Source organism: Myotis daubentonii, chromosome 1, assembly GCF_963259705.1.
Source record: "Myotis daubentonii chromosome 1, mMyoDau2.1, whole genome shotgun sequence".
NCBI classification, from domain to species: Eukaryota; Metazoa; Chordata; class Mammalia; order Chiroptera; family Vespertilionidae; genus Myotis; species Myotis daubentonii.
Window position 1 is genome coordinate 34,810,511 of NC_081840.1, and position 16,937 is coordinate 34,827,447.

General features: G+C 37.7%; 1 protein-coding gene across 18 annotated transcripts in view; it reads right to left on the reverse strand.

The window, feature by feature from the left end:
- KIAA0586 (KIAA0586 ortholog) overlaps positions 1 to 16,937 on the reverse strand; it is a 104,636-nt gene that overhangs the window by 31,570 nt on the left and 56,129 nt on the right. For 16 of the 18 annotated variants that reach the window (XM_059694611.1, XM_059694605.1, XM_059694639.1 and 13 more), the window contains 3 exons: positions 16,345 to 16,479; positions 11,998 to 12,163; positions 1,184 to 1,338 (listed from right to left, as the gene is read on the reverse strand). In XM_059694611.1, coding sequence (XP_059550594.1) covers positions 1,184 to 1,338; positions 11,998 to 12,163; positions 16,345 to 16,479 — 456 coding nt within the window. The remainder of the gene's footprint in view (positions 1 to 1,183; positions 1,339 to 11,997; positions 12,164 to 16,344; positions 16,480 to 16,937) is intronic. The other 2 variants (XM_059694663.1, XM_059694654.1) reach the window with 1 other exon arrangement.

Below are 16,937 nucleotides of genomic sequence, written 5' to 3' on the forward strand. Positions count from 1 at the left end.
TACAAAATAATACTTAATGTTAGCTGTAATTGAAAAATAAAATTTAAATTAAAAAATAGTATTTCTTTGTGGTGTTAGCATTTTCCTAATGATTAATAATACTGAGATTCTTTTTATGTGCTAACTTGCCATCAGTATATATTCTTTAGGTAAGGTATCTTTCCAGATACTTGATCTACTTGTTAATTGGATTGTTTCCTCCCTCCCTCCCTCCTTCCATTATCCTCACCCGAGAATATTTTATTGATATATGTGTGTGTGTGTGTATAAATATATATATATATATGTGTATATATATATATATATATTTGTGTGTGTTAATCCTCACCCAAGGATATTTTTTTCATTGATTTTTAGGGAGAGAGAAAGGGAGAAAGGGAGAAAGGGAAGTGGGGGGGGAGAGGGAGAGGGAGAAATAGAGCAACATCAATGTGAGGATGTGAGAGAGAAACATACATTGGTTGCCTCCTATACGCACCCCAACCGAGATAAAACCTGCAAACTAGGTATGTGCCCTGACAAGGAGTTGAACCAACCACCCTTTGGTGTACGGGATGACGCTCCAACCAAATGAGCCACCCAGCCATGGCAGACTGTTTGTTTTCTTAATATTGAATTCTGTTCCTCACATATTCTGGACATAAGCCTTTTATAAGATAAGTGATTTGAAAGTATTTTTTTCCCAGTCTATGGATGGTCTACTCATTCTCTTAACAGTGTGTCTTGAAGAACAGAAGTTCTTATTTTGATAAGATCAATTTATTAACTTTTACTTTCATGGATAATGTTTCTGGTGTCATTTTTGCCTAACCCAAGTTAAAAACTATTTTTATTTTCTGTACTACAGAAGTTATTAACAAATATTTATTCATTATTAATTAGTTTTCCTGATCTTTTCTTGATCACAGGTTGTTAATACTGAACCCTACATAGTGGTGTTACATAAACAATCTTTTACATATTTTTGGCTTTCACCCTCAACATCATGCTATGCTACACAACACCATACAATGAATTCTTATAAAGTGAATTAACCCACAATGTGATATCCATTGCTATCACACAGATATAAAACTATACTTAATAACATGAGCATTTTGTTCCTCTTGGAGAGTAATTATCCTATTTTTTCAGTGTAACTATTTTCACTTTAAATAAAATACAAGTGCTACTGATTGGATACCTGAGGAAAATCTCCAGCTGCTACTGATAATTTAACATAATTTTCTTGTGCTGTTGGACGTGTTGTGGGAAGAGCAAGATGAGAATCTGGCTGCAACCCCAATTCTTTCAAACTCATTGGACCATGACTAGCACATGCATCTTCAAAACCACCACCTGTTATCAAATATTTAAACAAAAAGTTAAAATAAATTCTTTAATTTATCTTAGACACAGAATAAATAATTGGCTAAAATTATCAATATTTCTTACCTGCAGAATTAGAAGTAGTAACCAAACACCTGGTACCAAGCCTTTATTGCAATTAAAACCAAAGCTCATAGAGAATACAAAAAGTGCCTCTGTTCAAACAAATCTATTGAATATTCTAAGCTTCCAATCAACAAGTTGCTCATGCAGTCTAATCCAAACCCTAACACTTCAGCCTACCTTTCTATCAGGAAAAGTCAATACAATATTTTCTAATCTAAAATACAGCCCTTAAAGTAAGGGGCAATTTCTTGACTAGAAATTGCTTAGCTCTGTTCTGTAAATATTTTTCTTCAAATGATTGAGTTCCTCTTTTCCTTATCCAAATGGCATCTCAACCAAATCAATAAAAAGAAGACAATAAGAGCTCTAGCCAGTTTTGCTCAGTGGATAGTGTTGGCCTGCAGACTAAAGGGTCCCAGGTTCAATTCCAGTCAAAGGCATGTACCTTGGTTGTATGCTCCTCCCTGGCCTGGGCCCTGCTTGGGACTTGTGCAGGAGGAAACCAATCGATGTGTTTCTCTCACATCGATGTTTCTCTCTGTCTTTCCCTCTCTCTTCCACTCTCTCTAAAAAAATCAATGGAAAAATATCCTCAGGTGAGGATTAACAAAACAAAACACAGAAGACAATAAGAGCAATAAAAGATATTATTTATCTAATATCACTGTACATTTATATTACACTTAACTAGAGGCCCAGTGTACAAAATTCATGCACTCGGGAGAGTGGGCCTAAGCCATAAATTGGACATCCTTAGCACTGCTGTGGTGGTGGGAGAGGCTCCCACCACCGCTGCTGAGCTTGCCAGCCATGAGCCCGACTTCTGGCTGAGCAGCGCGCCCCTGTGGGAGCGCACTGACCACCAGGGGGTAGCTCCTGCGTTGAGTGTCTGCCCCCTGGAGGTCAATGCAAGTCATAGCAACTGGTTGTTCTGCCATTTGGTCAATTTCCATATTAGCCTTTTATTATACAGGATACTCTAAGCACTTTCATATATACTATCTCATTTAACCTGAATCTAGAAATCATTAAGTCAGGTAGGCAGGTCAGATAATATTATAACTGTCTTTCACTGAGAAAGCGAAGGCTCAGGAAAGTTAACTGTCCAAAACTCAGAGAGCTAGTAAAAGGCACAAAGAAATTAAAATCCCCATCTTCCTTGCCCTAGCCAGCTTGGCTCAGTGGATAGAGCATCAGCCAAGGGCACATGCCTGGGTTGTGGACTCGATCCCCAGTGGGGGGCGTGCAGGAGGCAACCAATGATACTCTCTCATCATTGATGTTTCTATCTCTCTCCTTATCCCTTCCTCTCTGAAATCAATAAAGAAATATATTTTTTTTAAAAAAATCCCCATCTTCCAACTCCTAGTCACTATTCTTTATTTCACATTTTTGCTAAAATATTTCTAAGAAAAATCTGGCTTTTCCTTAATAATGGCCATCTTTTAAATACAGCACAGTATAATCTATTTCATTTTAATTAATTGAAATATGGGGTGAGGCAAAAATCTATATATATAAAACCCTAATATGCAAATAGACCGAACAATGGATCAACCGAACAACCAGTCGCTATGACATGTGCTGACCACCAGGGAGCGTGCATGGAACATGGGCGTCGGCCGCGGTGGGATGATGGAGCAGGTGAATGGAGGCGCCAGACCAAGGCTGGGCGCCAGTCACTGTCATGAGGGCAAGCCTCTGGTGGTTATTAAAAATTCTTTGCTTCCACATGCCATGGTTCCACCGGCGCTCATATCTGCTGCTGGCGCCCACCCTGCTTGCACCGGCTGCCGGCGTCCAGTGCCAGTCCCAATCGCCCCTCAGGGCTTCTCCACCTCCCCCTGCTCCTGAGGGGCAACTGGGGCTGGCAGCCACCTCTTGCACCCGCTGCCAGCCTGATCACTGCACCAGGCCTGATCACTCGGCGCCATCAGCGGGTGTGAGTGGCAGCTGCTGGCCCCTATTGCCCCTGAGAACTTTTCCACCTCCCCCTGCTCCTGAGGGGTAATCGGGACAGCAGCTGCTGCTTGCACCTGTGAGCGGGGCCAGTGCCGTCAGCACATGGGAGCAGTGGCAGCGGGAGCAGGGCTGCCAGCAGAGAGAGGACTGGGGTCCACAGTTGGAAGGGCCAGGCAGGGGCACGGAGGATGGTACAAGACCCTCTCCTGTGCCCACCGCAGCCTCGTGGCCCACAGTTCCTTTCAAGGTGCACGAATTCCTGCACTGGGCCCCCTAGTAGGTTTATAATTGTGAATACGTGAAACAGAATTTATTCTTGTGTTATTTATTAGTTATTGTATTATTTTCCATATGAACAACTGTAAACCTACTTTTGTCCCAACCTGTAGACATGAAGCATTATATACAGTAAACCGTTTTAAATGAAATAATATTTTAAAGACCCCATAGATATTTTCCATTTAAAGGTAGTCTGTTCACAATTTCTTAGGTTTAACAAACAATCACCCTCTGATACTTTATGTTAATATTCTTAGGTGGATTTTGCATAAAGCAAAATACATACGAGTCTTATCTTTCTGATAGTTAATCTGTAAAAAACAATTTCTCAACATTATTACCTGTTTTATTTTTATTTAATTATCTAGAATAACATAAGATTAACTTAAATAATGGTAATAATATCCATTATTTAGAGTAATTATTGTTTCTAGCCTTATATGGGCCCCTTTTACCCGTCATGCTTTTTTCTATTCTTATGTCATTTTTCCAACACTTAAGACTAGCAAATAACTTAAGATAAAATAATTAGCATATATAATGTTAAAAGAAAAGAGATTAAAAACTATGTGCTGATCATATGGTTATATACTAAGAAACTCTAGTGAGGGGGGAAAAACTATTAGAATTAATAAGAGAATTTGATAATGTGACTGGATAGTAGATAAATATGTAAAAATCATTGGTTTTTCTCTATATTATAACAATACAAACATAAAAATGGAAAAATAATTCTTTACTATTGTGACCAGAACTATAAAATAATCTATATATGTAAAGAGGTGATATGCAAATTAGCTGGGACGCCATAACAGTCACAACCAGCTCAGGAGGAGGCTGCGCACGCAGATGGGCGGGAGGGGACTGCGAGCCTCCCCCAGCCCCAGCCACAACACACAGGGGGGCCCACCCCCGCTGGGAGACAGTGCGCCAGCAGTCCAGACTCTGCACGTGAGCTGCAGAGGAAACACCTTTTCTTACCACTCATTGGCTAAGCTCCCTGGATGCCCCTCGCAGTGTTCTTGGTAACCTGGGTAATAAGAATCCAAGAAGGTGATCTAGGGTTTTTCCACCACACTCCTGGAGGAAAAAATGAAGGTCCGCTGCTGGAGGGGCTAATAACTGTCATATCCTGCCCTACCCGGTTTGACTCAGTGGATAGAGCTTTGGCCTGTGGACCACAGGGCCCGGGTTCGATTCTGATCAAGAGCATGTACCTAGGTTGCAGGCTCCTCCCTGGCCAGGTCAGGGCTCATGCAGGAGGCAACCAATCGAAGTGTCCCTCTCACATTGATGTTTCTCTCTGTCTTTCCCTCTCTCTTCCACACTCTCTAAAAATCAATGGAAAAATATTCGCAGGTGAGGATAAAAAAAAAAAAGGAAGTGTCATATCCTATGAAAGAGACATCTTGAAAATGCCTAAAGAAAGTTGTCATTTTTTCATGGTGAAGGGACTAGAGTCCGTGTTGATGAAAACACCTTGGTGGCTGCAGCGGCCGGCAGTGGCAGCAGTAGCAGGGTGATGGGGGTGGCGTTGCCTCCCGAACCATCAGTAGGACATCCCCTGAGGGACCCCCCCGCCCCCGCCGGCCAGTGCACAAATTTCGTGCACTGGGCCTCTAGTTAAGAATAAAATTATTTAAAAGGCATAGAACCCATATGAAGACAATTATGAAATTTTATGGAAGAACACAAAATAACATCTGAACAAATATACCATAAAAATGTCAATTTTCCCAATATTAATATGTAAATTAGTACAATTCCAATTAGGTTGACTTTTTATTTTAAAAACTGTAGAGTTTATATGGAAGAATAAATGCCTGAGAATTGTCAAGAAAAGTGTAAAAAATTATGTTAAAAAGGGAAACTTGCCATATCAGATAATCAAAATGTGTCATAAAAACACAATAGTGGAATATATTTTAGATCATAAAGATGTTTTAGATCTAGAAAAAAGAATCCAGAAAAAAATTCCTACATCTATGGGCATTTAATATAAAAACTGGTTAATATTTTCATTCAGGAGGAAAAATATAGCTTACATAATAATTGATGCTGACACGACTGGCTATTTATCTGGAGGAAAATCACATTGAACTTCTACCTTACATCATTTGCAAAAATAAATTCCAGATAGACTTAAACATATATACTAAATAATGGAAATCTTTTTAAAAAAATCTAGGAGACTATAGGCATAAGCTTGTGTTAGGGGAAACCTAACCGAGCCATGGAAACACACAAAAAAATATAAAAAACAAATAACTATACAAAAAAATTATAAATTATATGGCAAAGAAAGATCACAAATAATGCCAACAAAGTATAAATTTGGAAAAAGGAATTTGTAATAGAGATGAAAGAAAACATGTAAACTATAGAAAAGTTACAAAAAATTTTAGAATCTAACATATGGGGAAAGATCTTAAGTAAGTAATTCATAGAAGAGCAAATCCACATGGCTAGCAAACATGAAAAGACATATAAACTCACCAGCAGTCAGAAACATATATTTATATCTCAAGTAACACAAATAAAAAGAGTAAAAAACACAATTTCTGGAAGAGATTAAGGAAAAAGTTTCTAATAAATTACAGATAAAAATAAATTTGTTTGATTTTAAGACAGCAACTTGGCATATCTATTTTAAAATTAAAAATATATTTTCCCTTGGACCCAGTAACTATTCCTGGGAAACTATTCCATAAACATAAAATGCAACAATATGTTAGGATACATGTCTATGGATATGTACTCTAACATTATTCATAGTGGGGAGAAATGCTAATAAAATACATATCCATCAACAGAGCAATGACTGAATAAATTACTGAAAATCACATTAACATGCCTTTTGCAATTATTTAAAAGACTGAACTTAAGCAATATCAGTTGACCTGAAGTAATTTCCATAGAGTTTACTGAGTAAAAACAAAATACAGGCAAGGGAGCAGGATATGACCTCAACTTGTAAGATAAACACACACACACACATATCTTACGTAGCTATCATATATGTCATACTTGTGTGTATGTGTATAATTATATATATGTGTGTTAGGAAAAAGATAAGTTTACATATCGGAATCTTAACATGAGTTACCTAAACTGTGACAGGAAAAAATGTGAGGAGAGTGGATGGAGGGCATTAAAAAAAGTCTGCAATTTAAAGTAACGTGATATAATCACATTTTGTTTTTATGTAAAATTTTATGTGGATAATATATGGGTATAAAAAAATCAATTAAAAGGACACAACGTACTACATGCTGATAAAAGAAAAAAACTAAATGTAGAAACCCAGAAAGTAATATAATCAAACATTTCCCCTAACACATTAAAAGTACATAATAGCTTTCAGCTTATACAACACCCTCTCATTTAGCATACGTTTATTGACTATGCAATAGGCGCTACATACTCTGCTAGTGACAGGGATATGACAGTGAGCAAGATAAAGTCTTTACCCTCAAGTGAGATTACAAATCAGTGTGATAAGAGTAACATTAGGCCCGGGACATTAGAAGACTATACAGAGAACACATGCTGGGTCTCCAACCCAGAGATAAGGGGTCAGGAAAGAGTTTCATGACAGGAATAACAAAAATGCTGAATTTACAGTGTCATTTCTAAAAAATATGGGGGGGGGGGGTGTTGAGGTGAAAGAGGGCATAAATGGTGATGAGAAAAATAAAATATACACTTTACTACAGCATTTTAAAATGCAAAATATAAAATAAAAAGTATGCTCATTGAGTGTGGGTGTCCTGTTGGTATAATAAAAGTTTTACACATTAAACTTTGTAAGAGATATGCCTCAAGTATTATTTCACTCAAACCAAATTTATTAAGTTCATCATAACTTGCAATCCCTATTCTTACTTTTCTAGAATCTCACTGTTATGACAAAGCAACAGGGTAGACTTTCAGAGAAGACTAAGTCCACTTGAAACTGGCAGTGCCAGCAGCAGCTTTGGGTCTGGCGTGTCTAGTAGACTATTCCAAACCCTAAGGCACCTCAAATTCCACTCATCCTAAAACCCCACTCATCCTATTTCTTCCTAAACCTGTCCTTCCTCCATATTTCCTTTCTCTCTGTGAATGAAAATACCATCTATCCAATCATTCTAGCCAGAAACTCAGATTTCTTAGAATTGTCCATTTTCCTCCTCAATTGTCACTCAAATCTCCCTTTTCATATACACCCCTGCTGCTGAATAGTCTCACCAGGTTTCCTTTAATAGCTGTCTAATCAGGCTTCTTGCCTCCAGTCTTAATCCTCTCCAATCTATCCATCACATGGCACCTCAGATGATCTTGCTAAATAAAAGGAGAATATGATTAAATCACTCATTTACTTATAATCCTTCATGGATTATAAAACATTAGGAATTGGTAGAAATTCAAGACTGAATTTTCCACGGGAATAGAGTAAGAGGGGCATTATTTTCCATTTTGCACACAAATGGATCCCTACCATCTTAGCGTAAATCCAGAAACTACCTGATATGTCACTCGGGGTTTTTAGGACCCGGTTTCCGTTCACTGCTCCAATCTCATTGAATCCTAAACTTAAATTAATTAATAAAGACATATTTCCCTAAGTCTTCCTATTTTTCGACTTTATTCCCTTGTCTCATTGCATATTCTGCCTGAAAGGTTGCTTCTCAGTTACTACATGGCAAACATCACTCATCTTAGAGAGCTCATTTCAGGTAAGCCTCCCTCCTGTATGAGGTCTTCCACAGGTACAACGGACCTGTACCCCCATCCCAGATGGATTTCTTTACAATAATACAATCAAGTATGGCATGTTCTTGCCTTCTCATCTACTACCTCTACTAGAGAAAAAACTCATTATGGGCAGAGCCTTACCAGGCTTTGTATTCCTAGCACCTAGAATGTGCTTAGAGGATAGCAAGCACTCAAAGGATATTTTCTGAATGAATAAGTAAATGAACAAATTGGAACATGCTCATCATACTTCCCCATCTGGCTATTTCTCTAAGATTCAATTTCACACTGGCTCGTGTGGAAACCTCTGAGCTACCATGTGTGGCTGAGTTCCTCCTCTGTGCTCACAGCAGTCCGTGTTATCATACCAATCACACAATATTATAAGTGCCGTCTTTCTTGTATTTCTCCTCTACTAATTTGTAAACTTCCTTGAGAGCACATGTCTACCATCTCTGTACTTCAAGTGCCAAATACAGTACTAATATAGTACCAGGTATACAGCACGTATTCAATATAAGTTTTCTGAGTAAATAAAGAACTATAATTGGTAGTAAAATCCAAGAGTCTTCACAACTTGTTCAAAATACAGTTTACATTTTAGGATTCCCAAGATAACTCTTCAAAGTTTATTTTGCATCTTTTTGTTTCTCAACCCAAAAGCCTCATAATTAGAAATAGTGGTAGTGGACTACGGACTGCAAATAGGACACTTTATGAAAATGAGCAGAGATGGGAAGAAGCAAAGTAAAAACACATGAGATGCTATAAGCAAAGTTATTAAAAATTGATATAAAAGGCATGAGATTTGCCACCAGCAGAAATGATGATTCTCAGGATTCATTCTTCTACAGTGACCATTATGTAACAAAATACTCAAAACAAATGAACTCTATAGGCACATTCCTTATAGGCAACTGTGGATAGTTTCTGGTTCTATTAAATACATATGAGAAGGTATTTTTACATACTCCAGGTATTATTAACGAGTCACACTGATCATGTGCCAAGCACTGTGCTAATGGCTTCATATGCATTGTCACTTACTACCCCTAATAAATTTACTCTGTGGATACTATTTACAGTAACCACCATCCAAGATGCCCCCTGGTCCGTGCTGCTGGTATTTGCGCATTTATGTCGCCCCCTTCTGTGTTATTCTAGGATTGGTCTGTGTTATTGCTAGAATGTGCCATAAGCAATGGCATGTCACTTCTGAGACTCTAAGAGACATTGTAGTTTCCATCTTGTTTGCTCACTTTCTCTCAGATCATCCAGTCTGGGGGAAGCCGGCTTCTGTGTCATGAGCAGCTCTACAGAAAGGTTCCTGTAGTGAGGAACTGAGGTCTCTTGCAGCAGCCAAGTGAGTGAGCTTGGGAAACGGATCCTCCACCCCAACTGCAGCCTTCGGATGACCTCAGCGCCAGCCAACAGCTTGACTGCAACCTCATGAGCGATCCTGAGAACCACCCACGCCCCTCCCAAGTTCATGCTTTCAGAACTGTGTAAGGTAATACTGTATCTGTTTGCTCTTCAGCTGCTAAACTTTGAGGTAATACATTACATAGCAATAGATAACTAATACACTAAATTACCCCCAATCTGATAGATGAAGAAACCTGGGCTCAGTGATATTAAGTTATTTGCCATGCAATACACAGAGCTAGAATCCAAACTGATATCTGAACGCCAAAAGCTCCATTTCTTAGTCATTCTGCTATAATGCCTCATCTATATGCTCAATCCTATGTTATGCTACATTACTTATTATTTTTTCCAATTAATTTAAACAAATAGTTTAATAGTGTACCTGTAGGTATACTGTACTGTAGATAATCTGCTAGATGATACCACAGGTACAAGGAGGGTCTGAATGGAAGATGCTCTCGCAGATTTTATTCTAGAACAATTGAACAAGCACCTTGTCGCTCTCAAATACCTATCATCTCTCAAGTGATCTGCGAGAGCCATCTAGTGTCAATTCTGCTTAATTGCAATCCACATAGGTAGGATAAAAATGTCACCATCTATGTTTTTTTATCGTACTAATTTTGAATCCAATTTTAAAAGAACATAAAACATTTAATGCTCACTATGTGCACAAAATGATAATTCCAAGGAAAACTGTCTTGAATTTCTTCAAATAGAATGTGTTCACTCAATATAAAACAGAAACTTCAAATACTCTACTCCAGTGTTTTTCTAACTCCCGGACTTTCCCTTTCAGATTTCTAGAAAATATGCATACCTCTAGAAGTTTCTTCACTTAAGAGAATGCATGAATGGGAATGGAAAAATCAGTTAAATGAGAAACAGCTGATTCTCATTGATGGGAAGACTCCATGTTTGCAAATTTGCCTACTTGATGAAATTCAGTTGTCAACCAAAATCAATACTTGCAGCATTTTCACAGTCATGTGTGGACATCTACAGAGAAGCGAAAAACCTGAACCACCCTACCTACCCTTTACCAGCTGAGGCTGAACACAGCGAAAGACGTTCGCTCCACTTTCTTATCTCAACTCTTCTACTATAAACAAGTGCCCTTTTTACTGTCTATTTAGTGACATGTTTTTCACACTTATGTACATTTTGTTGGCTGATTCTGCTGTTTAAAATGGCCCCCAAGCAGAGTGCTAAAGCGCTCTCTAGCACTTAGTTAATGACACAGGCTGAGTGCAAGAAGGCTGTGATGGGCCTTACAGAAAAAAATATATATAAAATAAGTTTCGTTCACATGTGTTATAGTGCTGTTGGCTCTGAGTTCAATGTTAACAAACCAACAATATATATTAAATAAATGTTTTTAAATAAAAAAACAATATAAAACAAGGTGCTGTATTGGTTAACTGACAAAAATGTTATGATCAGAGGTTAATAGGAAGCTAAATCTGTGTTTTCCCTAAGAGCAACAGTTCCGTAGTTGCTAATTCAGTGTTCCTGGTGACTCTATAGAATGTAAGTCCTGCAGATAACGAGAATCAACTATGGTAGTGATTGGTGTTCTCTGTTCTATTCTTATACCAAAGTGCTACAACAGAGAGTTTCATTAATGAAGTTCTAAAATAGTCCTGAGCACACTTAGCACTGAGCCAGAAATTCATACAGCAAAAACAGTGAATTTCTACGGCATTATCTAGTTTAACCTGTCCTGAATAAAATCTGTTAGATCACAGCTTTGATGTGCTAGTTATACTCTTCCAGTATATATTAAAATAAATATGACTATTAAAAAATTTTTAAGTGTACATATACATATTACCAAAATTATCTCATGTACCACCTGTCCAATGGTTCATGTACCAACTGATAAATGGATGACTTTTTGAGAAACACTGCTATATAAATAGAAAAAGTTGTTACCAAACTTTTCAATTATGAAGACCCTTTTTAGTAAAGGAATCTTGCAAGCCCCCACCTGAAAATAGTTATGCTTCTCTCAGCTCATATTAGGAACACTACCATGGATTATAATACAAATGGACCACAGTATTCGGCACAGAAATAGTACAGAAAAAGTACGATGGGATCCAAAGGGAATATTCTAACAGAAGATACATCAAGCAGCAATATTTCGGTGTATACCTGTAACTGTGTCAAACTGCTGAGATAAAGGCTTAAGAGTACTTTTTTGATGCCAAGACTCTGCATTAGCGACAGGCTGTTGCTTGTAGACAGGATGTCCCAGTAAGTTCTCTGCTGCTGCTGTCAGCCCGGGCCTTTGTCTTTCACCCAGACTGCTTTCCAAGTCCTGTAAAAGGTAGAAACAATGGTTAAAACCATTATATTAAAATCAAGTCAAAACAGGAAATATTTGTCAGACACCATGTGTGATCCATACCACTTGACTACTTAAAGGTATTTTAGAAAGTGCTTATTACGCCACATACACCCTACATGAAAGACAAGTTTAAAAAGTTAGTTTAATGAGGCATCTAGCCATAGGCTTTCATTTTAATCTTTTTTTTATGAAGTTAAATAACCATTATCTACTTTTCCAACCTTCAAATTAGATATCAATAAAACACTGAGAATTGTTATTATTTAAAACGCTAAATACTGAAACATATATACTGTTCACAAAAGTTAAAATTAGAATAAAAAATTTATCTCTCATTCTTCATTAATAAAAATTGCTTAAAATTGTTAGTATAAACTTTATAATTAAAGAGCTGATGAGAATATACCTTAAATGATATAAAGATTACCCTCATATGTAAACAATTGCATTTTTATAAGTATTCCAATTAAAAAAGACTACCATATTTAATAAAGTTATTTCCCTGGGAAAGTATAAAAGTTAAAAAAGTAAAAATATGTTTCTTTGTCAAATATATGAAATAAATAAAAAACATAAAAAACTAAGACTTCTATTTTCTTCCTGTAATAAAAATTAGATATCTAATCATTATCACATTTTGTGACTTGGAGATATTCTAATTATTAAGTTTATTACTCAAGAGCTGAATAAAAATTCCAATATCTAAAAAGCTCTCCAGTTTCTCATTTAAAAGGAGATTAATTTTAACCAAGTGGGTTTTTTTTACTAGAATATATGAAGAAATCACTACTGAAACATCTTTGATGACTCTCTTGACTACAAACAAAACCTAACTTCTTAGCTCAGCATTCAAGATTTTCTACAACTTGCCCTCATTCTTCTCTATGCATGTCTATCTCCCCTTACTCCCTAATCTGACTTTTCTTTAGGAACACCAATTGCCTCACATCCATTAAATAGAAAAGGATTGTTCTGCAATTAATATGAAATCCTTGAAGACTCTTACGTTTAGAATGATGGCAGATACATTTTCTCTAGAAATTAATTAGGAATGTTTCACAGTGCCTATATTACTCTGCCACTACCATATAAAATTTTGTGCCAAATACACTATCTTTTCTATTTGAATCAATTTTTCTAGGGTACTTGTAATTGCTGACACCTTAGTACTTTATGACCCTACTGAAGATTTAGTTTGCCTATTCACAAAATGCTCTTGCAGCGTAAGTATGATTTTTGTATTATACTCAAAGCTTAGACTCATGTAATTCTAAGTTACATTGTCTGTAATCTACAGTAATTAATGTACCTAGCCCAACTACATAAATGTACAAATGGCTGTTTTGCCATGAGCCTGCTCTTGTTGACCTGAAGCTCCCTTTGGGCAAGTAGTTATAAGCACAAAGAAAAGCCACTATTTTCTTAACAAAGCAATATTTTAACACATAAATATATCATTATTACAAACAAAACAAATACTTAATAGTTTTGTAGACATATGAAAATATGCCAAATGTCACTGTTCATAAGACTGGCAAAACTTAAGATTAAGTGCTGTAGACCAATTCCAGCATGTCATAATTTCAAGAGTTTCATCAAAAGGTTGATGAAACTTGGGGACTCAACAGTGTTGAGTCACACATGTAGTCACCTGTTGGGAATGGCTAAAGGCATTTCCCCAAACCTGAACAGGAAACTGATTGTGGCTGCCAGACAGTTAAAGGGCATCTTAATCTACATGTTATTGCCTCCTACTGGCCAAACACCTGAACAGCCATAGGCTAATTCCCCGAAACTGACAATGCTTCTGTACCCTTTGAAACCTGACCCTTTGAAGTGTATTATCTCCACCTTGCCTTAGGACAAATTGTGTTAATAAAAGCAAGGGTCCCAGACAAGGAGGGAGTCTTCAGTTCCTTTAGCTGAAGCTCCTCTGACCCCCGATGCCTTTCAAAATTATATCTCATCTCCGGACTCTTTATTAGTCCCCGGATTCCTATGTCATCTACACACAGCCCCTTCTCCAGATTCCTGAACCCTTCTTGATGCTGGGACAAGAACCCTGGCAATTAAGAACACCACATGTCATAATGAGAAGAGAGACTCATAGTAAGAAAGCAATGTATTAATACTTACTAAAATTATAAATGCTTGTACCTTTTGAATCAGCAATTCCACCCCCATTATCTGATCTACAAAAACAATTCCTCATAAGTGAAAAAAGAATTTTCTTCTTATTGTAATTTGAATAGAAAAAAGTGAAACCAATCTAAAAATCCTTCAACAGGATAATTAAATTATGGTATACTCTATGGTAAATTAAAAGAATATGGTAGATCTTCAGAATTTATAGTTAACATTTTTAAAACAGGTTGCAGAATACTCCATAAACATACCTCAGCATTTTACACATGCATGTGCACACATATGCACATGCTTAGATTCTTAGAAAAATATCTGGAAAGGATAAACTTCCCACTTCTGCGCCTCTGGCTTGGCCAGGACTGCATACTAACAAAGGCTGCCAAGCTCCCTATCTCCAAAAATGCCTTAGAGCAGTGGTCGGCGAGCCACATGCGGCTCTTTAGCCCCTTGAGTGTGGCTCTTCCACAAAATACCACGTGCGGGCACGCACGTACAGTGCAATTGAAACTTCGTGGCCCATGTGCAGAAGTCGGTTTTTGGCTTGGGTGAGTCTATTTTGAAGAAGTGGCGTTAGAAGAAGGGGGTTGTCGGTTGGTCGGTTGGTCGGGCGACAGGAGACGCAGTGCAGGCGGGACAAATATACAAGATGAGTGTGGATGGAGAGTTGGAAGGGGTCTACCTCAATCAGATTGAGGATGTTTTTAACAAAGGCCAGCTTAGGAGTACCCTAATTAAGTTAGTAACAATGTACCTGCCTGTATAGTTTAAGTTTAAAAATTTGGCTCTCAGAAGAAATTTCAATCGTTGTCCTGTTGATGTTTGGCTCTGTTGACTAATGAGTTTGCCGACCACTGCCTTAGAGTAACTACAGAAATGAGAAGAAACCATGGACTCTGAAAGCTAAGTAAAAATTGTGAAAAACACTGGGAAAACTGACAGCTAACTTGACCTGCTGTGTGTGGGAAGAAAGAGGCCGCATCCTGAGGAGGAGGGAGGCTGGAGGGGGTTCAGTGAGAGGAATGATTGGACAGAGCTTCGCTTCTTTGCCTCTTCAACCTGAGATCACCACTGCTTGCCCCTTACACACAAAGATCTTGGCAACAACCCAGGCTGAGACACTACCAGCCCAGAGTAACATCCGGGAGCCTGAAGGCCCAACTGGGGTGAAAAGTTATAGGTGAAACCTGACCAGGAGCCCATGGGCATTTGTTCCTTCACCCTCCTCCCTCCAAACTCCAGGACTATCTTACAAAACCTCCGTATTCCTTCCTAAATATCTTAGCTTGTGACCCCCTTGCCCAAAAATATCTTAATGGGCTTCACGGCGCCCAAAACTTTCCATGGCCTAAAAGGTTCTTTATGATCATCTGGTTCAACCTATTTCTGCAGACTGACCGACCTACACCTCTAGCCACACTGAGATTTTCAACACTTTCCAACATGCCCTCATCTTTCTTGGCTCTTATCCTTTAACACATGCTAGTTTGGCTTCAAAATGTCCTTCCCCCTCACCGCTGTCTAGAAAAATCCTATTGGGTCTTTAAAAAACTCCATCAGTAGCATATCCTGTATAAAGGGTCATCAAACTTCAAGCAGTTTTCCCTCCTCTGAACTCATATTGTAAATTCTGCTTTATGACCAGTTATTGCACTGTACAGTATTTAACTGTCTTCTATATGACTATCAGCTACTTATAGGTAGGAGTCCTATCTCATCTTTTTATCTTTTCCAAGGTTGTGTCCGGCACCTAGTAGATACTCAGTAAATGGCTGTGGAAAGGGCTTCAGTTTTTTCAGCTGTAAAAAAAGAGGGTTGGAACAGATGGCCTAAATTCCTGTGCTGTAAAACTGGATAACTCTATGTTCCAGGTTAAAGTTACTACAAGGACGATCCCTGAATAAGTTGAAGTATTAGCATACATTAACTAAAAACAGGAATATTTTGCTATTTTTTCCTGCGTGTGGATCTAACCAAAAAGAAAAAACACCATGAAGGTTAAAAAGTACCTCTGAATGACAGACACCTTGCGGTGGAACTACTGATTCCTGGTTTTGTTTATCAAGAAGAGAAAAAATTGCATCTCCATGACATTTTTTATGGGGCATTCTAATCACTTCTACTTCACTGGGAGGATCATATTCCTAAATGAAATATTGAGACAATTAACACAAGAAATTTTATCAAACAACTACATTTTTCTCAGTTTATGATTAATAGAGCTTAGTATCATGAGAATAGTCATTTAGTACTTTTGGAAAAAAAGATGGACTTTTTATTTTCATTTAGTTCTCATTCCCATTTGACTACACTAAAAACCCTCTATATTTGACTCAAATATAAATAATAATATTCAGTAATTTGCCTACATTTAAACTGGAGATTTATTATAAAAACATATGAAAATTAAATCCTCTGTCATATAACTGAGTTACAATGACTCACAAATGTTTTCTATTTTGGCTCAGTTTCTTTCTGCATGTTTGTGCAGCATACACAGCAACGCCACGTGTGGCAATGAGGCAAAGCGCTGTAGTTCTGCTGTTACCTGGACCACAAGCAAGAATGAACTGCAGACATAGGTTAAGGCAGCTCTAAGACC